Source organism: Pyrus communis, chromosome 1, assembly GCF_963583255.1.
Source record: "Pyrus communis chromosome 1, drPyrComm1.1, whole genome shotgun sequence".
NCBI classification, from domain to species: domain Eukaryota; kingdom Viridiplantae; phylum Streptophyta; class Magnoliopsida; order Rosales; family Rosaceae; genus Pyrus; species Pyrus communis.
In genome coordinates, this window is record NC_084803.1 from 5,538,146 (window position 1) to 5,564,636 (window position 26,491).

Genomic DNA, 26,491 nt, shown 5'->3' on the forward strand with positions numbered 1-26,491 from the left:
TATTTTAAATGTAATGTCGAGATTTCTGGGAGCAGGTTATCCCCTTGAAGCTGCCTCTAGTAAGGTTTGGACACTAAAATTTACGATGCTGCAAATGCAACAGTAGTGTAAATATTGATAATAATAAAAAAAACATTGCCATATGAATTTTACTGAAAAGTTTGTGAATTAAAAAAAAAAACTAATATGATGCAAATGGAAATAATTAATAAAAGAGAACTAGTCGCATTTGACTTCTTGGAGAAACTAGTCTCGTTAAATTTTACAAATAAGTTCATGAATTGAAAAAAACTAGTCCTATTTAAATTTTACGGGACAAATAGATCCATTTGAATTTTATAGAAAAGTCCGTGAATTAAAAAACTATGATGCTACCAATGGATTGAACACTAATAATTAACAGAAAAGTACAAATCCATAACCAACAAAAGATTTTGAAGAAAATAATATGAGTAAGAAAATTAAATAAGGTTTGGTAAAAATGAAATAGGGTTTTACCAAACTTGGAAGAAATTGTAGATGTAGTCTTCCCATAGATTAGAGATCCTTATCTTGTTTTTCCCTTTTTCTATCTAAGTTTGCAGAATGCTTGGGTTTGGAGATCTCACCCACAACTTGCATGACACGATGAGAATGTGAAACTCTCTCCCTTCTCAGTTCATCATCATCTTCCTCTTCCATTACAAACACCTCATTTGCACCATCCTCGAGATTGAACAATTCTTCATCTTCCTCAAACAATTTTTTATCTTGCTCATCGATTTCTAACAATCTCCTTGAATAAAACATTGTAAGAACTCAAGATTTATAAACTATGAACAAGGATTCTAAGTTAATTTGAGTTTGGTGTATGACTTAGGAGGGATGTAGGGCTTATATGGACAAAAAAGAAGGATGGGGTTGTAGATAATGTCACGTGTCATGACATGATTAGTTAAAAAATTTATCAAAATCTATTCTAAAGGATTCTAAATAGATAGTGACACATAGCGCGACAAGATTAGTTCAAAAATCTTATCGAAAATCTATTCATAAAAGTCCTACAAAATAATGACATGTGGCGCTACATAATTGGTTAAAATTATACTTAAAAATCTATCCACTAAAATTATACTTTCGGATAATGACTGACAGAATGGGTTAAAAATCATATCCGAAATTAAAAATAAAATTATTTCTTTATTATTTTATAATAAAAAATTAATAATAGTTTAATATGAATTCACTATGCTATTCAATTTATGGATGAAGATGCACTTAGAAAGTTATTATTTATTGCAATCAATTACTATTCATTTGGGTAGATTGAATTGACTATTGCTTTGGGATTTTTAGAGATGGACTTGCTCTTAGTTTAGTAATATCGAATATATTAAAAAACATGAAAATATTGAATCAAATTATTAAAGCTAAAACCCACGTAAAAAGGATATACACTCCGTTATAAGTGAGTTTCTCTCCCCAACGAGATCCTGAAAAACATTCAAAGTCCGTTCTCATCTCAATTTCAAGATTACAAAGCTAATATCTTACTTTTTTAATGAAAACAAAGGGCAAGAGCATTATGATTCATAAATAGAGCATACAGAAAAGTACAAAGAGCAAGATGGCAACCAAAAAAATTGGGCCCAATAAGAAGAGACTTTAATTTCTAAGTAGTATTTTTTGTCTTAATTTCTAAATCCTATGATGTTGTTCTTGTGTACTCCAAAGCTTTAAACAAATGATCAGTTGATGAACATGAAGCAGATGAAGTGAGCAGTTTCTTCTTCATTCAGCACCTTCCATGGTACTGCTCTCTCGTACGAGATCGGCCTTCCCATGCTTGACATGCATATTCCTCCTTGAAGACACATAAAACCCGGCAGCCCCCAGTATTTGAGTAACGAAAAGGTTAATTAATCGCCAATTTCAAAAGTACCGAAAATCTTAGTTCATACGAATGTTAGCTGGACTTCAAAGTAGTATACCTGCTGCATTATCTGCGGGAACTCGGAGCATAGTGTCTTCCTTCCATTGTCATCGAAAATATTTTCCAGCGTAATGTCTTGAAGTGCAACTAACGTCGTCTCAAGCATGTCCAGGCTTGCCTGGTTTGCGAATGACGAATGTAAAAACTGGCATTGCCTGCATAAATCATGCAATTAGATTATGGTAGGGGTGCAAGGGGAGGAGCCAGATTGTTACAGAAGGCATGAAGTTAAATGCTTCATCGTATTATAAAAGCAAAGATGAACGGTAAGCAATTTACTTTCATAGACCAACATAAGATTGCATCCAGGTGATGCCACAGGGATTTGAGAATGGACTCGCTTCCTTCGGTTTTTAGTAGTTCTACACCTGGATAGTGTTGGATAAATATCAACAATCAATAATAAATTTATAGATGCTAATAAATAATAAATGTAAACAACTACGGACGTCCGCAGAAGAAGAACTTGATATATTAATTATCAATTAATTAGTACACCCCAAAGTTCAAACCCAAGGTTGAACCCAATTTTATTCTCAATTGTTCATCACTCCAATCACTTTCTATAAGGGACAAAACTTTATAAAGTAAATGAATTTTTTGGTAGTAACCAATGTGAGACAATAAAATTCTACTCTAAATTTCCAACAGATAGCACCTAACAAGATCAAGATTAATTGGCACATAGCAATCACCTTTGTCCAATTCTATGACGAACGATTGATGTCAGGATCCGGCAACAAGTGTCATACTAACATTACCACTTTCAAAAAAAAGTGTCCCTCCCAGGCCTTGGGATAATAGCATTTTCAATCAATCTATTACCTAAAAATATATAAGAAAATTAACGAAAAATTAAAAAAAAAAAAAGCTTCTCTTTTAATGAAAAACCATTTTTAAAAGGTATAATAAATAATACCAGAAAAATATATAAATGTGATTTTTCGTTAAAAGTGAACAGTACCAGAAATGTTTTATTAAACATTCCAAAATATATATATGTTACTTTGGGAGAGCCCATTGTAAATCCACCTACTTCTTAGGCCAGTCGGGTCCTTCAAATCTTTTAAAGAGAGAAAAAAACAAGAGAGCTAAAAGCTTAAAAGTGAAATGAGATGCACAGGCATTGGCAAGAGAATAAAGGGATATAATTGACAGTGTAACCGTCTCCCCCAAGTCGCCCCTGCCGCATCTCTCTGCACATATCACAACGCCCGCAATCAAGAGGTTTAGTCGATGGGATGATAAAGAATACCATTTCGTCCAGCACCAGACCAAACAAAGAGGGGTAGGATTATTTTATATTAATTTTTTATAGAAAGAAAGACAAAATAAAGAATATGAGAAGAGGGGATGGAAAAAAGAAGAGAGAGAATCCTAGTACAACAAAAAGATGGCATCCTCGAAACCAAACCAAGCAGACCAAAGGGCCGCCTGTGAGGTAGACTTGACGACTTGGCTAAGACTTCTGCCGCTGCCGCCACTGCTGTTTTCAAATATCACAGGTCGTCGCTTCTCCAATGACTTGTCCCAATAAGAAGGCTTAGTCCAGGGGCAGCAAAAGTATTCTACTTCTTCCAGCAGCAGAAGAAACAAAGAGAGGGCTTCCATGATTCTAACCCAAACAAACCAAAGAGACGGCTGTGAGCCAGACTTTACGACATGGCTTTCGCTGCTCCTGCTGTTTTCAGATATCCCACCTGCTACAAGTGACACACCAAATGAAGAATTAATACACAAAGCACACAATGAAAAACGACTATTCATTTGTTGGGACCTAACATCAAGTTCCTTCATAGATGTAGCAACGGCTACTAAAAAAAGTATATACGTACCACTACTCGGTTTGTTTCTCTTCGTTGTTGGTACTGTGAAGGTGTTCCTCAAGTCAACAAGCCTAAGGTCAGAAATGCACCTAAGAAAGCAATCAATGGAGGCCATGATGATGGAAACAATACAAGGGGAAACGGCGGCCATCGAACGGGAAAAGGCGGTCCTAAAAGAGGAAACATCGGCCCTAGGAGTCGGAGAAGAAGGTCCTTAAAGCTAAAAAAGCGGCCCTAGAAGAGGAAAAGGCGACTTTAGAAGCGAAAAAGGAGGCCCTAGAAGGGGAGAATGACCAACAACAAAAATTCATCACAGAGGCCAACAATCAAGTACTATATTTCATATAATTTCCCTAAAATCCAAATTCTATAAATTAGAACCAAGTATTTTTTATCTGTATTGTGTGTATATATATATATATCTTAGTGGTTAGTATCATGTTCAATTGTAACTTCTAGGTTTGTTCATACCATACACAATACTGGAAGAGGAACATCAACTCAATCAACTAAGAACTGCCCAAATTGAATGGATACCAGAAACCAACAGCAACAACGCAAAAACAATGAAATACAATTGAATACAACGACAAAAAAATTTCACAAGGCCTACCGCACATTTTCCACCACTACCAGGATAGACCACCAAATCCTACTTAAACCAAGACTTATCAAGCACGACAAGTTGACAAACAAATGGATGTTGTTCTATGATGAGTTCACACCCATTTCAAGTTTGAAGGAACTTCAAGTGATCATGAATGGAGAAAAAGAAAATATAAGGAGTACTGTCAAAACTCATTTGAAAGCTATAGCCTTTGCACATCAAGAATGATTATAGTAGTAGGTGACCTAAACACAATCGAAAGGTATGCAATTTAAGATGGTAGGATAAAGCTCAAAGGCATGAAAAAGCCCTTATACCTCACTGATGAAAGGTTGTTCACAGATTTTAGTGATTACACCATTTTCTATACGTGAACAACTTTTCATCAGTGAGGTATAAGGGCTTCTTCATGCCTTTAAGCTTTATCCTACCATCTTGAATTGCATACCCTTCGATTGTGTTTAGGTCACCTACTACTAATCATTCTTGATGTGCAAAGGCTATAGCTTTCAGATGAGTTTTGATAGTACTCCTTATATTTTCTTTTTCTCCATTCATGATCACTTGAAGTTTGTTAGACCATTATTGGCAATTCTTGACAAAATGCATGAGTCTGTACTAGCTTAGACTTGTTATATATTTTCAATTGTAATTGTTTAAGTCTAGGGAGGTCTCTTACTCTTTTGATAAGAAGATGTTACGTTAACAAGATACACATTCAGGTATGTTTGCATGCATGCATCCAATTACATTCATCTATATCTCATGATATTGTATTTAAGATAGGTCTTTTATTAAAAACTACTTTCAAGATAAAGTGATTGGATTTTCAAAAGACTTATCTGATTGCATCCAACTAAATGGATTGCATGGCTGTCATTGTGTTAAAAAGAAAAAGTTGTTGCCGTGCATATCTAGGTTTTATGGTTTTAAAAGGATTGTCAATTTAGCTAAAACCTATGATTAGTTATGGAATCTTATCAGTTAAAATTAGTTCCCGTGCATTGAGGATTTATAATGAAGCTTTGAAATTGTTTCAAGTAAGCCGCATATGCATGTTTTCCTTGAAAGATAGATTGGCAGCAACTTTGTGCTTTTAAAGAAAAAAATATTACTTTCAGTGAATGAATCTCAAATTAATTTTTCAGTGGCTGCCATCTTGTGGTTTCATTAGCATGTGTTTTTAAAGGGAAAATATTATTTTCATGCTGATTTTTATTTGGTTTTTTATTGAATGTCAATTATGAAAATGAGCCTTGTGATTTTCGTAATTGATTGTTTTCCAAACAAACACTTCATCATATAAACATTCTGCATGATCGAGTTAGCATCGTGCAAAGTTCGAGGGAAAGGTGATTGACGGTTGCGTTAGTACCGTGCCACTTCAACTCGAGGACTGAAGAAAGATCGAGTAGCAAAGCGCGAAGACAAAGCTGCCAACTGGTATGAGTGTCTAGTTGATGAGTTTTGTAAGTCTTTATGTATTCTTTCTTTCTTAGTGCTTCCTGGCTTGGTAGCCCGAGGATTTTCCCAGTGGTGGGTTTTGCCTCGTTAAATCCTACATCATGTGTGTGCTTTTTATATTCATGTTGAATATTTGTGTAGGATTAATTTTGCATAACTAATTAATTGAAACCATAATTTGCTTTAGCGTTAAGTCGTCATTTATAGATTAAGTTAGTACCCATCCTAGGACTTTCAATTGGCACCAGAGCAGGTCACTAAAAATATCTAGTGAGATCCGTGGGTAGTCTAGGATGAATCGGTCTATGGGTTCAGTTTCTCATCCGCCACATTTTGATGGCGACAACTACGCTGCATGGAAGGCAAAGATGAAATCATTTCTCTGGGCGCTTGACGATAGAGTGTGGCTTGCGGTTGAAGAAGGCTGGGAACCTCCAACAGTTGAAGAAACCAAAGGCGAAGGACAGTCTTCTGTTACTATTTCTATGCTTAAGCCTAGAAAGGTATGGAGTGAAGATGAACGCAACTCTAGCACATTCAATCAAAGAGCATTGAATGCGTTGTTCACTGCCGTTTCGCCTGAGCAATTTAACTACATCAGTAAATGCTCAACGGCGAAAGAAGCTTGGGATATTCTTGAAGTTACTCATGAAGGTAACTCCACGGTCAAAGAATCCAAGCTTCAAAATCTCATCACACAATTTGAAAATATCAAAATGCTAGATGATGAGAGTTTTTCTGACTTTTATGCTAAACTTAGTGTAATTGTCAATGGTTGTCACAATCTTGGTGACAGCATTCCAGAACATAGAGTTGTTAAGAAAATTCTAAGGTCTCTTCCTTCTAGGTTTCATGCGAAAAGGACAGCTATAGAAGAATCGAAAGATTTAAACATCTACAAGTTGGAACAATTGATTGGGTCATTACAAACATATGAGTCTGACTTTACCGAAGTCAAGAAAGGAAAAAATGTAGCCTTCAAAGTCAATAATGAAAAAGTGAATGAGGATTCATTTGAAAACCTGACTCAAGATGAATTTGCTCTTCTCACCAAACAAGCTAGAAAATTTTTGAAACTTAGAAGTTCCAGAGGACGTGAAAATCGAAATAATTTTGATTCAAATTCCAAAGTTCCTCGTTCTCGAGATTTTTCTCATGGAAATTCTTCTAAGTTTGTCAAACTTGGTGAAAAGAAAAGTTCAAATGACAGAGACAAGTGTTTTGAATGTCAAGGGTATGGACATCATGCTCATGAATGTGCCAATACTCTTAAAAAGCTGAAGGACGAAAAGAACAAGGCTTTAACTTCCACGTGGAGCGACAGTGATTCAGAGAAAGACACGGAATCTGAAGATGATAAGGAAGTGGTTGCATTTTTTGGAACTTTTGATGGATATGAGACGGATGATTCGGAAGTTGAAGAGCCTGATTCCGTAGAAGTCTTACAAAAGTACACTGCACTGTATGATATCACCATGAAAGTGAAGAAGGAAAATGAAGAACTGAAAAATAAACTCGTGCAGCTTGAAAGCGAGAAGAATGAAGCAGAAATCGAGCATCAATCTCAAATGGAACATGCAGAAAAGCTACGAGAGTCAATGTTGGAGAAGTTACATATGCTAGCATCAGACAACAAAGGTCTTGAAAATGAATTAAGTAACATAAAGAAGAAAGTTGAAGAGTTTAGCATTGGCTCAAGCAAAATTGACAAAATGTTGAGCTATGGAAAGATTTCAGGTGATAAAAGCGGTCTAGGTTTTGATATAACTGGAAGTTCGTCCACTTCTGTTACCAAGTTTGTTAAAGCGTTACAAGAACCTAGCATGAAAGTGAGTAGTGATGAACCTTTTGGAAATTCGTGCATCACTACAAAAGAGTCAAATTTCGTAAGAAATTTTGTTGGACCAAAGAAGTTCATTAGGTCAAAAAATTTTATTCCTATTTGTCACTTCTGTGAAAAAATAGGACATATTAGACCTAGGTGTTACAAGCTTCAAAAGGAAAATAAGACTAAAACTTCTTGGATTTCTGAAAAATCAAATCTCAAAGGGAGATTTGTGGCTCACCCAAAAGGAATGAATAGAATTTCAAAAATAATGCCTAACTTCCTTACTCCAAACTTAAAGCAAGTATGGAGAAGAAAAAAGACTCAAATTTGTCTATTGGATAAGGTGTCACCTTCATCTGAGGAAGACAATTTTACATGCTTGGTGGCATTCACTGCTCTCTCATCTTGTCAGTCTGATACTTGGTATCTAGACAGTGGTTGCTCAAGGCACATGACTGGAGACAAAAGATGGTTCACATCTTTCACCGAGGATTGTAAAAATGGAGCAGTCACTTTTGGAGATGGAAAAAGAGCAAGGATCGTTGGAAAAGGAGAAATCAAAACACTAGGAATTCCATGTTTAAAAAATGTCATGTTAGTGGATGGACTTAAAGCTAACCTAATTAGCATTAGTCAAATTTGTGACGATGATGATGCTGAAGTACTTTTCAATAAATTGAAATGTAGTGTAAAGGTTGCTAAAGAGGTTGACAGTTTTGAAGGAAAAAGGTCTAAGGACAATTGTTATTGTGTGAATGCAAATGAGTTACATGTGTCTGACATATGCAATAAGGCAACTGATGATATTTTGGATTTATGGCATAAACGATTAGGTCACATGAACTGTAAGGATTTGATCAAGCTTTCCAAGAAAGAGTATGTGAGGGGCTTACCGATGTTGACTGGAGAACTTGGAATTTGTGGAGAATGTCAAGTGGGAAAGCAAACAAAGAGTGCACACAAATCCACAAATTACATCTCAACTTCACGGCCTTTAGAACTAATGCACATGGACTTGGTTGGACCAGTACAAACCGAAAGCATTGGGGGAAAAAAATACATACTTGTCTTGGTGGATGATTTCTCACGCTTTACTTGGGTTGCCTTCTTGCGAGAGAAATCTGATGCATTCACTGCATTCTTCGGTTTATTGAATAAAATTCAAAATGATAGAGTTAATTCAAATGATCGTGTGGTAAAACTCAGAACTGATCATGGAACTGAATTTGAAAACATATCATTTTCTAAGTTCTGTGATGAAAAAGGTATTGATCACAATTTTTCTGCTCCTATTACTCCTCAACAAAACGGAGTTGTGGAACGAAAGAATCGTGTTTTACTTGACATGAGTCGTGTCATGCTGACAAGCGCTCGTTTGGCAAAGCATTTCTGGGCTGAAGCAGTTAGCACTGCGTGCTATACGGCAAATAGAGTCTATCTTAGACCCGGTACAAAATGCACACCTTATGAGATCTGGAAAGGGAAGAAGCCAAATGTTAAGCATTTGCGAGTATTCGGTAGTATATGCTACATTTACAGAGATAGAGAAATGTTAGCAAAATTTGATTCAAGAAGTGATATTGGAATTTTTATAGGATACTCAATCACAAGTAGAGCATACAGGGTGTTCAACAAAAGAACACAAAATGTTATGGAGTCCATTAATGTCATTGTGAATGACTCTCTTTTAAATGTTGAACAACCTGCCTCAGATGAAGAATTCTTTCAAAGCAAATCAATTGATGGGTTATCCACTACTCAGGGAGAAGTGCACCAAAATATTGACTCAACAAAAGTTTTGAGGAAAGGACACAAACAAGTGCAAAAAGATCATTCCAAGTCAGACATCATTGGTGACGTAGAAGATCAAATGTTGACAAGAAGTAAAACTACTGCTGTAGTAAACTTTACGTGCTATATATCAAAGATTGAGCCAAAAAATGCCAAGGAAGCTCTTTTAGATGATGACTAGATTATGGCCATGCAAGAGGAACTCAATCAATTTGTTCGCAATGATGTATGGTACCTTGTTCCCCGACCCCAAGAAACAAATGTTATAGGAACAAAGTGGGTGTTTCGGAACAAAACTGATGAACATGGCATCATCACGAGAAATAAAGCTCGTCTTGTGGCTCAAGGATACACTCAGGTAGAAGGTTTGGATTTTGATGAGACGTTTGCACCCGTTGCGAGATTGGAGTCCATTCGGTTGTTACTGGCTTTTGCTTGTCATCTGCGTTTCAAATTATATCAAATGGATGTCAAGAGTGCTTTCTTAAACGGAATACTTCAAGAAGAAGTCTATGTGGAGCAGCCAAAGGGATTTGTTGATCCAAAGCATCCTGATTATGTGTACCGTTTGAAGAAAGCCTTGTACGGTTTAAAACAAGCTCCGAGAGCATGGTACGACAAACTTTCATCGTACTTGTTAAGGAAAGGTTATACACGTGGAGCTGTTGACAAGACTTTGTTTGTCAAAAGAATCAAGAAGGACGTGGTGATAGCACAAGTATATGTGGATGATATAGTGTTTGGTTCCACATCTGCCACACTTGTAAAAGAATTTACTGAGGTCATGCAGAGTGAATTCGAAATGAGCATGTGTGGAGAACTAAATTTTTTCTTGGGATTACAAGTCAAACAAAGTGAAGATGGTATTTTTGTCTTTCAGACAAAATATGCTAGTGACCTAGTTAAAAAATTTGGCTTGCATTCAGCAAAACCCGTCTCAAATCCCATGGCAACAACCACAAAACTTCACAAGGATCCAAATGGAAAAAGTGTTGATCAAACACTTTACAGAAGCATGATTGGAAGCTTGTTGTACCTTACTGCTAGTAGGCCTGATATCTCTTTCAGCGTTGGTGCTTGTGCACGTTATCAAGCTGATCCAAAAGAATCGCATCTGGAAACTGTCAAAAGAATCATCAGGTATGTGAGTGGTACAATTGATTATGGTCTTCATTATTCCTTTGAAACCAATTCTGAAATTGCTGGATTTTCCGATGCCGATTGGGCAGGAAATGTTGATGACCGAAAAAGTACTTCTGGAGGTTGTTTCTATGTTGGAAATAATCTCGTTGCTTGGCATAGTAAGAAACAAAACTGTGTTTCTTTATCCACTGCCGAAGCTGAATACATTGCTGCTGGTAGTTGTTGTACGCAATTGCTTTGGATGAAGCAAATGCTTCGTGATTATGGCATTCATCAAAGTTCCTTTTCTGTTTTCTGTGACAACACTAGTGCCATAAACATTTCCAAAAATCCTGTTCAACATTCTCGTACCAAACATATTGACATTCGTCATCACTTTATTCGTGTTTTGGTTGAAGAGAAGGTTTTAGTGCTGGAATACATTGCCACTGAACATCAACTTGCAGACTTGTTTACTAAGCCTCTCGACACTCATCGTTTTGAAACTCTTCGAAAGGCATTGGGAATATGTCGTATTCTCTAAACTTCATTGGTTTTCATTTTTCTTTTTCCTCTTTTTTTCTTTTTCTCCCTTAGTTATTAATTTTTTTTAAACATCAAAGTAACAGAAGTCCAAGTCTTGTTAGTCTACCAAACTTTTGTCCACTGCATTCTCTGCTTTGTGCTATACATAATATGTTTTTGCTTTGGTGGTTGATACTATATGACTGTTTTCTGATTAAACTTGACTTCTTACCTGCACCTCTGCACCCTGTGAGCTTTTGAGCCTCCATTAGTGTATGCATTTTTCATACACTCTTAATTGTTTCTGTGTGATATATCTTATGTGATTTGACTCTCTAGAACTTGCTTTGAGATCTCTCAAGGCTTTGTATCACTACTTACTCTACCTGTGAGATGAAAGTCGGACTTACGTTCTTCATCATTATCCTATAAGCCCCCTGCCTTATTATTTTATTTTATTTTTTTTCTATCTGTCTTATGGAGCTTCTTTTTAAGCACAGATTATCCACTTCCATTTTTATACACTGCTTCTCACCTCCATTGCAAAATCCAAGCCAGTTGCCTCCATCGTTCTTTTAGAGTCCAAGAGTGTTTCACTACTGCAGACAAAAATATTGTGCTGATAGCAACTTTCCAAGTCAAGAAAAGATATTGAAGAAAAAAAAAAAAAAAAAAAAAAAAAAAAGGGAATCCAAAGTCGTATGTTTTCCACACATATATCAAAGGAATCAAAAGAAGGTCTATCAAAGGAATCAAAGGAAGGAATATCACCGCTACAGTTATACATGAAGACCACTAATAAATCAACTGTGCACAGCGTCTTCTATTACTCCAGTGGTTCTTTCAGTCTCAAACTCTCTCCAGTTTTATATCTCAAGGACTCTAAAACTTTCCGGACTTCTATTCTCATTATTATCTTTTACCTTTATCCAGTCCCTAAAGCCTAGTTCCTACTTTTCGTAAGACTTTCTTTCATCTCTTGAGGGTAGGTTGTTGATGTGTGGAGATAAGATTGATCTGCAAGCCTATGGTAGAGTATTCACATAATGATCTTTTTGAGTGTAAACACTTCACCCCAAACACCTTGAGTGAAATTTGAGAATATTCCTTGTGAGTTTAGGGGTTGCTCTTGAGTTGGCTTGTTTAATCATATTGCATCTATATAGTCCTGACTATTTTGGCTTTCTCTTGTTTGTATTATGTTTCAGTGGACATTAAATTTAAAAAAAACAAAAAAAAAAAAAAAAAAAAAAAAAAAAACGTTTTTTTTTTGTTTGCTTTATTCCTTTTGACTTCTAGATAATGTTCTTTAGAATTTAGCATGAGTCTGTCGTGTTTTTTAATTTTTTTATTTTCTGCTTATCTCTTTGGTCTTTTAAGTGGGGTTGAACTTGGACTTCTCTTTTGTTTGGTCTTTTTATACCCGTGCCTTTCCTTTGTTCATTATCAGTCAAACATCTTATACTCGTTTGTTACTTATTCCGTGGCCTCCATCCTCCTTTGCTGTCGTCCATATCTTGTTTTCCATACAATTTTTTCATCATGGTTTCATCACGCAAGTCTGCACGTTCTCCTGCTTTGAAAGGCACAACTCCAAGCATTATTCCTTCATTCTCTTCTCCCCGCACACGGTCTGTGACTCGCAGATTGTTTTCGTCCCCACCTGCTTCTTCAACTTTTTCTGCTGATTGTCCCACTGAGGTTTTCAAGCGTCTTATTGATCTCAGCAAACAGTTCTCTCAGTTGGAGCAGTTCATTAAGATTTCTATCATGGATCTTAGTCATCGACTTTCTCAATTGGAGCAATGTATCCATCGTATCCCCAATCACATGCTTACTCCTCTCATTCATATTTCATCCTCTGATGATGATTCTGACTTCCGTCCTGCTAGTGTTCCACCACCTTCTCATACTCCATGTTCACCAATTCTGGAACGCACACCGCTGCCTACTCTTGCTTCAGACGATGATATAGAGGAAGATCCTGAGGAAGATCTCTACTGGGTTACCGATGACGAATCGTTGCCTAAGCATGATTAATTTGGCTTCTCCTATGACAAAAAGGGGGAGAGACTATAGTTAGGGGGAGAGATTTTAGTTAGTAGTTAAGGGGAGTGATTTTGTTTTGCTAGAATAATGTTTTAGTTAGTGAGGGTTTCTTTTAGTTCATTATTTGGATGATACATCATGTTTGAATGATTATCTTTATTATTTCATAATAAAGCTTCTTTTTATTTTTTCTCTTTTGGACGATGAAAGATAGTTGAATGATTATCCTTATTTCTTAATAAACATGCAACATCTATTTTTTGTACGTCACGGGTGTTTTGTTTAATGTGTGCAGATTACAGACTTCAATGCATAAGTTTTAAATTTTTAAAATATTGTAATTGAGGGTTTTGTCAAGGAAATGCCAAAGGGGGAGATTGTTAGACCATTATTGGCAATTCTTGACAAAATGCATGAGTCTGTACTAGCTTAGACTTGTTATATATTTTCAATTGTAATTGTTTAAGTCTAGGGAGGTCTCTTACTCTTTTGATAAGAAGATGTTACGTGAACAAGATACACATTCAGGTATGTTTGCATGCATGCATCCAATTACATTCATCTATATCTCATGATATTGTATTTAAGATAGGTCTTTTATTAAAAACTACTTTCAAGATAAAGTGATTGGATTTTCAAAAGACTTATCTGATTGCATCCAACTAAATGGATTGCATGGCTGTCATTGTGTTAAAAAGAAAAAGTTGTTGCCGTGCATATCTAGGTTTTATGGTTTTAAAAGGATTGTCAATTTAGCTAAAACCTATGATTAGTTATGGAATCTTATCAGTTAAAATTAGTTCCCGTGCATTGAGGATTTATAATGAAGCTTTGAAATTGTTTCAAGTAAGCCGCATATGCATGTTTTCCTTGAAAGATAGATTGGCAGCAACTTTGTGCTTTTAAAGAAAAAAATATTACTTTCAGTGAATGAATCTCAAATTAATTTTTCAGTGGCTGCCATCTTGTGGTTTCATTAGCATGTGTTTTTAAAGGGAAAATATTATTTTCATGCTGATTTTTATTTGGTTTTTTATTGAATGTCAATTATGAAAATGAGCCTTGTGATTTTCGTAATTGATTGTTTTCCAAACAAACACTTCATCATATAAACATTCTGCATGATCGAGTTAGCATCGTGCAAAGTTCGAGGGAAAGGTGATTGACGGTTGCGTTAGTACCGTGCCACTTCAACTCGAGGACTGAAGAAAGATCGAGTAGCAAAGCGCGAAGACAAAGCTGCCAACTGGTATGAGTGTCTAGTTGATGAGTTTTGTAAGTCTTTATGTATTCTTTCTTTCTTAGTGCTTCCTGGCTTGGTAGCCCGAGGATTTTCCCAGTGGTGGGTTTTGCCTCGTTAAATCCTACATCATGTGTGTGCTTTTTATATTCATGTTGAATATTTGTGTAGGATTAATTTTGCATAACTAATTAATTGAAACCATAATTTGCTTTAGCGTTAAGTCGTCATTTATAGATTAAGTTAGTACCCATCCTAGGACTTTCAAAGTTCCTTCCAACTTGAAATGGGTATGAACTCATCATAGAACAACATCCATTTGTTTGTCAACTTGTCGTGCTTGATAAGTCTTGGTTTAAGTAAGATTTGGTGGTCTATCCTGGTAGTGGTGGAAATTGTGCGGTAGGCCTTGTGGAATTTTTTGTCATTGTATTCAATCACTGTGTATTTCTGACCTTAGGCTCGTTGACTTGAGGAACACCCTCACACAGTACCAACAACAAAGAGAAACAAAGCTCCTACTGTCCTCAATATCGACAGCAGGTTATCCCCCTTGAAGCTGCCTCCAGTAAGGTTTGGACACTAATAATTACGATACTGCAAATTTTGCAACAGTAGTGTACATATTGATGACATACAAATTTCACTGAAAAGTTTGTGAATTAAAAAACCAGCCGCTGCAAATGGAAATATTAAAAGAGAACTAGTCCCATTTGACTTCTACCGGAGAACTATCTCGTTGAATTTTACAGGTAAGTCATGAATTGAAAATGAACTAGGCCTATTTGAATTTTACAGGACAAATAGACCCATTTGAATTTTGGTGGAATAAAAAACTATGAAGCTGTTGAACGCTAATAATTAATAGAAAAGAATTTCACAGAAAAGTACAAATCCATGATCAACAAAAGATTTTCAAGCAAACAAAATGGGTAAGAAAATGACATAGGGTTTGTTGAATTAGTGTTTTACCAAAGGTGGAAGAAAGTGGAGTTGTAGGGGGACAACGATGCGGGGGCTGATGGAGTAATGGTGGTGGACGTGGCGGGGGTAGGTGCGGCGACTGGATTTCTAACATTGGAGGCGGTCCTGGCGCTGTATGGATTCTTGGTTTGGTGCTTCATTCGTCCTGTAGTGTGGTAAACTCACTGAATAGTCGCTGCCCCTTCTTGTCTGAAATCCCCTGGGTGTACTTGCTCTTGTTCCTCTCTATTGGACCCTCTTAGACAAATGGGCCCCGTCTATACTCTCTTACACTTGGGCTTTTTCTTTTTAATAAAATTGTATAATAACGTGATTATATTTTCTAGTGTACCTTGAAAAATGGGTTTGAAACATGTAGTGCATTATCTTATGTTCAAAACACATCGAAAAATCTCATTTTTACTTCACATACTTGGATCATTTTGAAAGACAATGTGAAGTGTTGAGGGCTGATGTGGTAATTTGAAGTTTTATATCAAATTTTGTATTTTTTTTTTTACTAAACTGATAAATGTTATTTTCATATTTATACATGGCTTTAAATGGTTGTATTTATTAAAAAAAAAAAAAAAACTGTTGAAACAAAATTTTTGTTGGTTGAAATGTTAGTAGACTTAGGAACTCACCATTAAAATTAATTAAAAAAATTTGTGACATTGGCAAATGTCAAATTTAACTCCTAATCACAAAGGCTTCAAATTCAGGCAACATTGGAAGGTTTTTATTTATTTTTTTAATTGTCAAATACGCACGGTGATATCTCCACTTAGGATTTGACATTTTTTTATGGAGATGGTCTTAGGTATCATTCTCGCCAAGGTAAATTTGAACCAAATTTTGTAGCTAGGCGATTGTGAGGCTAGAGCCCACTTCCTAACCCTTTAGTTTGGATAATATCAAATGTATTTAAAAAAAAAACATGAATATCTTGTATCAAATTATGAAAGCTAGAAGCCATGTAAAAAGGGTATACAACGGCTTGCTTAAGATTTCTTCTTATAAAACATTTTGTTTATATGCACTTTTCGAGATAAAAGAGGTTTGTTTAAAAGCGTTTTTTAAATATTTCAAAGCGTTTTCGATTAAATTGAATAGAATTGTGACTTTCCAAAAACTATGGCAAAGCAGTTTTAGTTGGATAATATCAAATGTATTAAATAAATGTGAATATCTTGAACCAAATTATTAAAGTTAGAAGTCACGAAAAAATAATATACACCCCGTCGGTTGTAAGTGAGTTTCTCTTCCCAGCGAGATCCTAAAAAACATAAAAAACATTCAAGGTACAGTTCTCATCTCAACTCGAAGATTACAAAGCTATAATATGTAACCTTTTTAAGGAAGGAAAAAAAAAAAAAACAAAGGGCAGGAGCATTATGATTCATAAATAAAGCATAAAGAAAAGTACAAAGAATAAGAAGAAGCTTTAATTTCTAAGTAGTCTATCTTTTTTTGTCTTAATTTCTAAATCCTATGATGTCGTTCTTGTGTCCTCCAAAGTTTTAAACAAATGACCAGTTGATGAACATGAAGCAGATGCAGTGAGCGGTTTCTTCTTCATTCAGCACCTTCCATGCTACTGCTCTCTCGTACGAGATCGGCCTTCCCATGCTTGACATACATATTCCTCCTTGAAGACACATAAAACCCTGCAGCCCCCAGTATTTGAATAACGAAAAGGTTAATTAATCACCTATTTCTAAAGTACCGAAAAAGTAGTTCATCCGAATCGTTGCTGGACTTCAAAGTAGTATACCTGCTGCATTATCTGCGGGAACTCGGAGCAGAGTGTCTTCCTTCCATTGTCATCGAAAATCTTTTCCAGCATAATGTCTTGAAGTGCAATTAACGTCGTCTCAAGCATGTCCAGGCCTGCCTGGTTTCCGAATGTAAAAATTGGCATTGCCTGCATAAATCATGCAAGTAGATTATGGAAAAGGGAGGAACCAAATTGTTAAAAAAGGCATGAACTTAAATGCTTCATAATATTATAAAAGCAAAGATGAATGGTAAGCAATTTACCTTCAAAGAGCAGCATAAGATTGCATCCTGGTGATGCCAAAGGGATTTGAGAATGGACTCGCTTCCTTCGGTTTTTAGTAGTTCTCCACCTAGATAGCACCTGAAAAGATCAAGATTAATTAAGCATATGGCATTCACTTTTGTCCAATTCTATGACGAACGATTGATGGCAGGATCCGGCAACAAGTGGTACTATCATTACCATTTTCAAAACAAATAACCAATCTCCTTTGTAAGATAAGAACTTGCACTATACGCACCTATAGCTCTGACAAATCCAACCGGCAAGTGTTTGTGCTTCGGGAGTGCCAGGTGGATGTCGGAAACCAGCATGAGAACCAAAACGAGAAGGGGAGAGCGCCAGTGCCACCCTCTGCACTGATGCTATGATACTGCGCACATACTGCCGAGCCATGGAGGCTACATTTTCTTGGAGGTGAATTTCAAATGCAAACTGGAATGCTATTGTCATTACAGACTTTGTATTGCCAGAGTGGCCAGCATTATCACCAGAAGCTCTGCTTCCTGCGGGTCCAACTTCAAGAGCCGAGGCAAGATCAAGCGTACGGTTTGGACTGGGAGTATCCTGCACAACAATTTAAGCATATAAGATACAATCGCACAAAACATACCAAACAAAAGGGATGGAAAATGAATTCTATAATAATAAAAGTTTTATGATATATCGTATAAGATGAATGGTTACCATCCGAGAATCAAGAGGGATGATGCGGAAACCAGAAGGTAGAATGGGAGCATCATCCGAAAACGATGCATCGATGGGAGCAAATACTAGTTCAGAGCAGGTCCCAACGGCATTCTCATCCACTCCACTACACAGCTGGGGATTTGATGCAGCCAGAAACAGAAAAAATTAGTGACTATAGCCAGTAAGGATGTTAAGAACTATCAAATATGAAGAGTAAATATATACTGCAAATACTTCACCAAGAAATGTGTGGAGCATTACAGCAAGCACATTATGTTACAGATCAAATTGAAAAGAAAATATATGTACTTACCTGCAAGAGGAAAATGTCAGCAGCAGGCATAATCATATCCTCTCGATAGTGCCCCATGTTCTCAATCTTAATGACCTCCATGAACTGTTTACAGAAAACCAAAATATATCAGAATTCAGACGGCAATAATGCTATGCTAAAATTTTTTAAAAAAAAAAAAGGTACTAAATTAACGATAGAATGGCCTTTTACGGTTGACTGAAAAATTCAATACCAGGTGCCTACCTCTTCGTGCTCAATTGTGTGAGCTAGGGGAAGAATAACCTGATCCCCGAAACTTCCAACTCGAGGCCCTAGCATGTTGCAGGGACCAGCTTTAACAGCAGCAGCTGAATAAGCATCAATGCTTCTGTCAGCCCACTCTGATCGGTGTTCTCGCAAGAATCTGAGAAGTATGGCTGGAGGCACATTCTGAAGGAAAAGGAAAGGATATACACAAGTCAATATCGAAATTTTGAAAACGTTTGTTGAAAGAGAGAGAGCGAAAAAACCCGAAATGTAAAACAAAATCATTTGTTAGGTGCCTTCTTGATACTTTTCCAAGTTGCTGCTTCTTATTAGGTATTATTGCAACTTAATTTTGTTGGTAATTGTCCGAAACGCATCTAAATCCTTACTTGGAGTAACATGGATGCTTTGGCACATAAGACTGCAGTGCTCATAGATGGAACTCCATCGGTATAAAGATTTGCACTCATCATCTTGCCCGGAGACGAGTTCACAAGAAGGGTAACATCATCGACACCATCACTTTCTAGAACAGACCATCCCTCATCTGTAAACCCGTTAACTGCTTCGTTGAAACCCCTGCAATACAAAATTTGTTAGACTCCGACGAGGCGAAAGTTGATTGACCATTCTAACAAATCATAAGGGGGTGAAATTGTAACGCACTTGCTCAATCTCTGACTAAGAGCACGGAGAGCTGCAGGCCTTCTCCCCCAACCGGCGGAATTAGGCTGAGAAACTTCTTGAGATATCTGCCTCAGGTTGCGTAATGCCTGAAAGAAGAAATATGTCCACATTACAACACAAGATGCATGAAGCTTCGTCGTTTCTATGATTCTAACTTGTTTTAAACATTCTCAACTAACAAATTTTAATATCCAAACAAGATGACATCGATCTGGAGAAAACAATCTTACTGCCATAGTTGTCTTCTGAGCAAGAAGTGTTGGTGACTCATAAAGCGGGCGCAACACTTCAGGTACACTCCAAGGCTGGTTTAAGCAATCAAATTAACGAGTCAAAATTGTGATCAATCAAGCCAAGGAAATGGCATTGCTTCAATATACAAAAGCCAGACTGCTCTGCATACCTCTAAATCCATATGATCAACAATGTGAAGGATCGAGCCACCACCTTCACAAGGTCTAATTAGGTACCCGCTCGGCAGCATTTCCGCTCTCACAAAATTCTGCACTGGTGGCATGCTAGGACCATTCTGTGTGTTGTTAAGTGATCTTTCACATACCTACCAACAACAATTACAGCATAAGAACCAAACTAAAAGTGCGTGAACTGGACAAAGTTACAAACAAGTAACACCACCAAATTATTGAGTGCTCATGTAAAAGAAACAAGGACATCTGTTACAAACTTCTAATCAAAATTGGATCGGGGGACACTAACGCACAAGGCTTATTGTATGTTTAGTGTCGCCCAAGTTCTATTTTTTATTAAAACTTCGTAACTTAGTTCCACTTGTGCAATTTCTTGACGAAAAATTAAGACATACCACGAGACTACCGTCTTCTAGAACCGATGTGTAGCGAAGCAACCAGAAGTCTCGAGCTGGTGCCAAAGTAGTGGGTGCGTAGAGCTAAAGAGGCAAAAGCATTCCAGATTTTTGTTAAGCATTTCTGTTAATATTGATAGAAATGGAGATTAGAGAGGAGCTCATTGAATACCTGCATGTAAAGAAGTTCAATGGTTCCACCATTGCCAGTGGACATTACATTGAGCACATCCACAGATCGGCAGTTTCGGAACCACGAAGGCCGATCTTTGAGTATTTCAGCGACCTGTTTACATGAATAATATCATTGATTAACACTTAATTACCAAAGATTAGTACTTTTAATTTAGCAGACCAATTAGAGAAGACGACGAACTTACTCTTGTAGGGTCTAGACCTACAAGGCCGCATGCACGTGCTGCCACACCAGTGCAACCGTGAGAAATTGCAACGATTCCAATGGAATCCGGACCAGGCTGTGCGGTTCAAAACACACGCAAAGTACATAATCAGCAATGGCATTTAGGACCCAACAAACAAAAAGAATAATTGAAATTACTTCCTAAATTCTTTAGGAAAATGTGCATGACTAGAAATGGTTATAAACTTTTAATAAATAAATAAATAAAAATAGAAGAATACTAAACAGAATAAAGGTCTATTTATAAATGGTTTATAGTTTGTTTTGGGTTCTCATTATTATTTTTATTGAAAATGTATAGCTGGTTTAATTTGTGCTGATGTATATCTTCTTTATTCAAATTTTTTCGCTTTGAAAAATAATTTTTACACACTTATTTTTCTTTCATCCTGCATTTTCATGCATATTGATTATTCAACAACGTGCATAAAAAGTACATAAATGTGCAAATATCACTTCTCCTGTAAATTTGATAAACAGAGAACTTTAAAAGCCTACCTACACCTTTATCAAAAAATTATGTGGCATAAAAGAATGCAAACAATATCCTTCTATTGCCTTGGGTGAAGCAAAAATAAGAAGAATGGGGGACCCAAAAGTGGAAAAGCAAAGATTAGTGTGTCCAAAAATTTTGAGATAACGACACGGTTTGGAGGACTTTTTTGATGCTTTGAAATATTCGATACTTTGGATGGTATTTTGAGGTATAAAGATTGAAAATTTGCAAATAATCCCACGTGGGTTTTGTTCCAATTGATAAAATTAGAGATGAGAGAGAGAGAGAGAGAGAGAGATTGCAGATGAGAGAAATACCAGATGTTACGTAGTATTAAAGATTTTTCATAGAAGCTTAGCAAAGTTTGATGAAATTTTATTGAGAATCAAAAAAGATGTTGAGAGAGAGACCTTCATCCCAGGCAATTGGACCCACTCCACAGCAGTTCCAGTGGCCTTTGATAAAAACTCTGCTAAAGTTTCCTCTGCAATGGACAGAAGTCTAAAAAACACACAAAAGAAAGAAAGAACGAACAATCAAAATCTGATATATTCTCTTCTCTCAGCGGTCCAAAGCAAAAGCATAAAAATAAAAATAAAAAATAAATGAAAAGGACGTAACAAACAAGAAGAATAAAATCATGAAATGGTGTTGAACACTGACCCTGCAGGGCTGGCATCCCTTGGTGGTGGATGCTGCTGTGCAGTCAAATGGTGTTGACCGCTCGTCACGACCGACTCACAACTCGTGTCTGTCGTTGCCAGAGTTGCCTGCAAATCCAACCACATAAAAAAAAATTAAAAAATAAAAAAGAAACTCAAAACCCCAATGCATGAGTAATGAGAATAATATAAGTTTGAATTCCCATTTATTGGAATTATGAGAAGAACAATTTTGATCCACCAAATTGAGCCCATAAAAGCGGGTTTCCCTTCTCAATTCAAAACAACTAAAAGTTCAATGATTTTCGCGTTCTTATTTTCTTGGTTGGTGTTTTCATTTAGTTATAACTTTAACATCGAGTGATTTAACGAGAATCAATGGACAAAAATTAAAGAAATATTATGCATGAAAAAATTACTACATGTGATTTTAAGACTCAATTGTTAATCTTTTGCCCGTAGATTAAGAAGGGCTAAAAATTATCTATTTGAAGTTCAGTGACTAGAAGAGGAGTGTCAAAATCGCCACTTTCTTCTCGCTTTCTCCATTTGTGTAAGAAAAGATGAAATTTTTTTCATTGAATGTTGTAAAGGATGGAGGTGAATGGTTTTACATTTTGTGTGTGCTGGCGGAAATAGCTGTTCTCATAGACCAGCTGAGACACCTGCTTCTGCAACCGATCATTCTCCTCCATCAGAAGCTTATTCATCGCCGTCAGCTTTCTGTTCACAGTCTGCAATCTCGACGCCTCCTTCCGCTGCTTCTCTCTGCATCTGCTCATCAAACACAACCACCCAAAAAAAATTTCAAAAAGAGGGATCCAACCAATTGAGAAATTTGACTGCTTGATGAACAGAAGAGATATATATTTTTTTTTTACCTGCGGTTTTGGAACCAAACTTTGATCTGCTTCGGCTCGATGTTGGAGAGGATAGGGCACTCGCGGATGAGCTGCTGGCGGCGCATGGAGCTCGGCTTCGGGCACTCATGGTACAACCGCTCTAAAGCTTCCACTTGCTCCGGCGTGTACCTTACGTACTTGCCATTGTCCATCTGCATCTTCATCCCACCATCTTTGCAGGAAGACGTCACAGCCATCATGACAAGGCCTCCTCACTATATAACACCAAAGTCACAAAATTTACATATGTTTATATGGATCTATAAGCACAGCAACCATACGTCGCGATTTTGGTACTCCTGTACGTTTACGCTGCACTTTGAATATAATTTTTTCTGTAATTCGCGGCGGAATGCATGAGACTAAAAGATGAGTGTTAAAATCACTAGCGGAATCATAAAGGAAGAACAGATAATTGAAGATTTTTGAGAAAAACCAACTTACAGTTTTGGATTTGCTAGGAAGGTTTTGTTGATGGCCGGAAGCTGGAGAGACGATTATTGTGTTTTTGTTGTTTCATTCATGCTCAGAGTTGTTGAGAAGTGGATGTGCTTTTGTTTTTGTTTTTTCAATCCCAAACTGTGCTGTATGTGTAAATAAGAAACCAAAAATTTGTAGGAATAGGTTTTTAAGACGAGAAAAACCCCATAATTCCAGACAGAAGAGGAATAAAAGCGACCATTTCTCTCTCTCTCTCTCTCTCTCTCTCTCTCTCGTTTTCTGTTGCTTTTGCTGCTACTGTTGCTTCTGCTTTTTATTGCGGAACTGGTTTGTTTGGGCACTTTCCGACACTTAAACTCTCTCTTACCGACTGTCCTCTCCCTCTCAGAGTTTTCTGCATCAATACACACTTCGAAGTACATGCCATATGCCACACGGTCGGTTGATTCGAATTTACACTCCAACAATCTTCATGCGAAAATGAGGTATGCTTGGGAATCAATTTTTTAAACTAAATTTGTAAATTAAATTATGTGTTATTAATAGAAAATAAGCATGTTAATTAATACCTTAAATAATATTCTCATTATCAACAATCGTATCATTTAATTTATAAAATTTGATTTACCTAACATTATCCGAAAAGTTAGTAGGGTATAAAAAAAACAATGGTTGCATGTGAAAACAAAGACAAAATCATGAGGGCTTTAGCATGCGGCCTCATTATCTCATGCCATCACACCTTATACAAATATATATATATATATATATATATATATAGACACACACGCATATACAAACATATATACATGCAACTTTTATAAGGATTGTTTGGCTGTCAAGCAATATTGGATGTTGTCATATGGTGGTTTAATTATTTTGGGTCTGTCTGATCTCATGCACAAGTGTCCAACTGGTTGCTTTATATTTAGAAAACAAATTATACATGTTTGATTAATCAACCTCCTTTAAGAGACTAAAATGTAAAAAAAAATTAAAAAAATTAAAAAAATTAAAAAAATTAAAAAAAAAAGTCTGTACATAAAACTATAGATTAAAATATAGAATTGATCTCTGAATTTTCACTTTAGTTTAGATTTCATTCATGAACTAAAAAACCGTTAGTTAAGGTCCTTGAATTTAGAAAAACGTGCATCATTGGTCTTTGTTGTTAACATCCATAAAAAAAACTCTGTTTATTTGATGATGTGTCACATGTGTGGGCCCCATATATCTAATTTTATGATTCTATGTGAACAATTTAAGGCTAACTATATGTTAAGGACTGTTATATTAAAAATAAATGCATAATAATAGGGGAAAGTAGGGAAGAACTATATCAGATTAGCCACATCATCAAACTGAGCTTTAGACAGAAGTTAACAGAAAAGAACTAAAAGTGCACGATTGTTAAATTCAAGGACCTTAACTAACGGATTTTTAGTTCATAGACAAATTCTAAAATAAAGTGAAAGTTCAGGAACCGAATCTATATTTTACTCTAAAATTATATAATGAGTTACTTAATTTAGTGTCGTGGTGCCTAGTACCTGAAGATTAGTTTGAAGCATTTTCTCTACAAACTAGTCTGGACTAAATACAGAATATTCATCCTTACATGGTGATAATGTAGTTCCACAATCGTATTACATGTGCCCTTTCTTTATAGACAAGTCTGTTTAGTTGATTAAATAAGCAAGGAAACACGTTTTCATCCCACTTAATATTACTAATCCACTAATCAAGCAATAACCCAAATGTTACTCTATTGTTTTTCCAAATCATATACAGCAACTTTATTTGAAGATATTGTAATCACTCCATTATCGGTCAAAATAAGATTAATTCTTCCATGCTTACCCATCAATTAGTCATTATAGTTAACTAACCTGAAGAAATTTTGATACTAAAAATTCAATTAATCAAACTCTAGAAAGGGGTACTGAACGTGTTTTTATTTTCCTACTTGTCAACCAGATTGTTTTTCAATATACAAAAATGCGGTTGCGAACTAAGTCAGTTAGCTATAAAAAAACGTACATGTAATGAACGTACAATACACCTTGCTACCCATAACATGTTCTATACTAAATGTTTTCTTATAAACCAATTGTCTAATTTGCAGAAAAGAATATCGAACTAAAGTGCAAGGTGATTAGCACACTTGCTAATCACCTTATGCGTATGTTTTCTGATAACGCAACAGTGTAATTTGCAGAGAAAAAGATTGAACTAAAGTGCAAGGTGATCAGCACGCTAACCAATCTAGCTACAGAATCTATATCTTAACGAGTCCTATGCTATGACAAGTCACAGTTGGGTTGAATTTTGAAGATCCATAGTTGTCCTAGGTAAAAGACTAACCATACCACGTTCTTAGGACCGCTTCAGAGTCTTCACAAAAGAATACAGTACTTTCTTCCACCATAATTCAACTTTACCGAACGCAAGTCAATACCATTTGCCAAATTTTGACAAGTCAATGTGGGACGGTCCTCTCTCATCTGCCCACCATCGATTTTTCAAACCTCCCACATTCTCCGCTCCTCAAAGTTGGCCGTCACTAAAAAGAAGGAAAGAAATAAATAAATTTGATTGGTCGAAATCAGAAATTAATGGCAGACCAACCTAGGTGGTGTTTGATTATATATTGCTCCAAATCTTAAGATACACTTAAAAATTCAATTATAATCTAATTTCTTTTCCCCTTAATGATATTCACTTTTTTGCCCCTTTGTTTAAAACTTTATAGGGTCTTTACAAATAAGTCCTCCATTTAATAATAATTAACACGTTAAACACTATTTTGAGTACAATAATTTTATTTCGACTCACAAAACTTATGCATTTTTTCAACATGCTCAATTAGAGGTGTGACCTTCTATTTATGTAAAATTCACTTGTATTAGAAATTGTGTCGGGAAATTATACATTTTATGAGTCTGAATAAAAGTGTCCTTTTGAATAAGGTCAAAATTCTTAATTTCAACTGTGATTGAACTGAACATTAATAGTTGATAAGTGATAAATATTTTCTTTAAATCGGTTATAGAACTAAGCACTAACAGTTGTTAAGGAGACTACACTAAGGTGGGTTTGTTTGGCTTCACTTCCTCTAGAATGGACTATTTGTTAGTGTAGTCTCACGCTCCACCCCCCCCCCCCCAAAAAAAAAAAATTAGAGGACTAGCTAAGATCGTTGTCCTCGTCATGATTGCTCGCCTCGTTCCCCTTGTCCTGCTTGTCCTACTCTGTCGATCCGAACGACTGCCTTATTCGTGTCTACGCCAATGGGATCTACGATTTGTTCCATTTCAACCACGCTCGCTCGCTCGAGCTGGCCAAGAAATCGTCATTCTCTCTCTCTCTCTCTCACTCA

At 36.2% G+C, this 26,491-nt stretch overlaps 3 protein-coding genes across 3 annotated transcripts; 1 reads left to right on the plus strand and 2 right to left on the minus strand.

Annotated features, from left to right (window-relative positions):
* Positions 1-537: 537 nt before the first annotated feature.
* On the minus strand, positions 538-15,577 carry LOC137727987 (uncharacterized). Its single transcript, XM_068466887.1, has 7 exons — positions 15,397-15,577; positions 3,808-4,032; positions 3,357-3,675; positions 2,238-2,340; positions 1,971-2,090; positions 1,782-1,843; positions 538-775 (listed from the first exon to the last, which is right to left on the minus strand). Exons 2-7 carry the CDS (start codon positions 3,947-3,949, stop codon positions 538-540), a joined length of 984 nt encoding a protein of 327 aa, XP_068322988.1. The 5' UTR covers positions 3,950-4,032; positions 15,397-15,577.
* Positions 6,175-9,669, plus strand: LOC137728066 (uncharacterized). Its single transcript, XM_068466978.1, has one exon. The coding sequence runs from the start codon at positions 6,175-6,177 to the stop codon at positions 9,667-9,669; it is 3,495 nt and encodes a 1,164-aa protein (XP_068323079.1).
* A 1,125-nt stretch (positions 15,578-16,702) lies between the features above and the next one.
* On the minus strand, positions 16,703-23,307 carry LOC137742406 (homeobox-leucine zipper protein ATHB-15-like). Its single transcript, XM_068482268.1, has 19 exons — positions 23,116-23,307; positions 22,651-22,886; positions 22,384-22,543; positions 21,771-21,877; positions 21,518-21,608; positions 20,571-20,666; positions 20,363-20,476; positions 20,191-20,274; positions 19,771-19,926; positions 19,598-19,672; positions 19,347-19,453; positions 19,070-19,259; positions 18,678-18,863; positions 18,453-18,536; positions 18,137-18,271; positions 17,691-18,016; positions 17,431-17,530; positions 17,165-17,314; positions 16,703-17,057 (listed from the first exon to the last, which is right to left on the minus strand). Exons 2-19 carry the CDS (start codon positions 22,869-22,871, stop codon positions 16,911-16,913), a joined length of 2,529 nt encoding a protein of 842 aa, XP_068338369.1. The 5' UTR covers positions 22,872-22,886; positions 23,116-23,307; the 3' UTR covers positions 16,703-16,910.
* Between the last annotated feature and the right edge of the window lie 3,184 nt (positions 23,308-26,491).

Bases quoted from the DNA above. Each gene is read 5' to 3' on its own strand.
- LOC137728066 (XM_068466978.1), top strand. From the start codon at position 6,175: ATGGGTTCAGTTTCTCATCCGCCACATTTTGATGGCGACAACTACGCT.
- LOC137727987 (XM_068466887.1), bottom strand. From the start codon at position 3,949: ATGGCCGCCGTTTCCCCTTGTATTGTTTCCATCATCATGGCCTCCATT. The intron at 2,341-3,356 runs GTACTAGGATTC...AACACTATCCAG, and splicing joins GAGGATGCCATCTTTTTGTT to GTGTAGAACTACTAAAAACC. The intron at 1,844-1,970 runs GTATACTACTTT...TGTGTCTTCAAG, and splicing joins TCCCGCAGATAATGCAGCAG to GAGGAATATGCATGTCAAGC.
- LOC137742406 (XM_068482268.1), bottom strand. From the start codon at position 22,871: ATGATGGCTGTGACGTCTTCCTGCAAAGATGGTGGGATGAAGATGCAG. The intron at 18,864-19,069 runs GTAAGGATTTAG...CTTTTCCTTCAG, and splicing joins AAGCATCCATGTTACTCCAA to AATGTGCCTCCAGCCATACT. The intron at 17,058-17,164 runs GTATACTACTTT...TGGGGGCTGCAG, and splicing joins TCCCGCAGATAATGCAGCAG to GGTTTTATGTGTCTTCAAGG.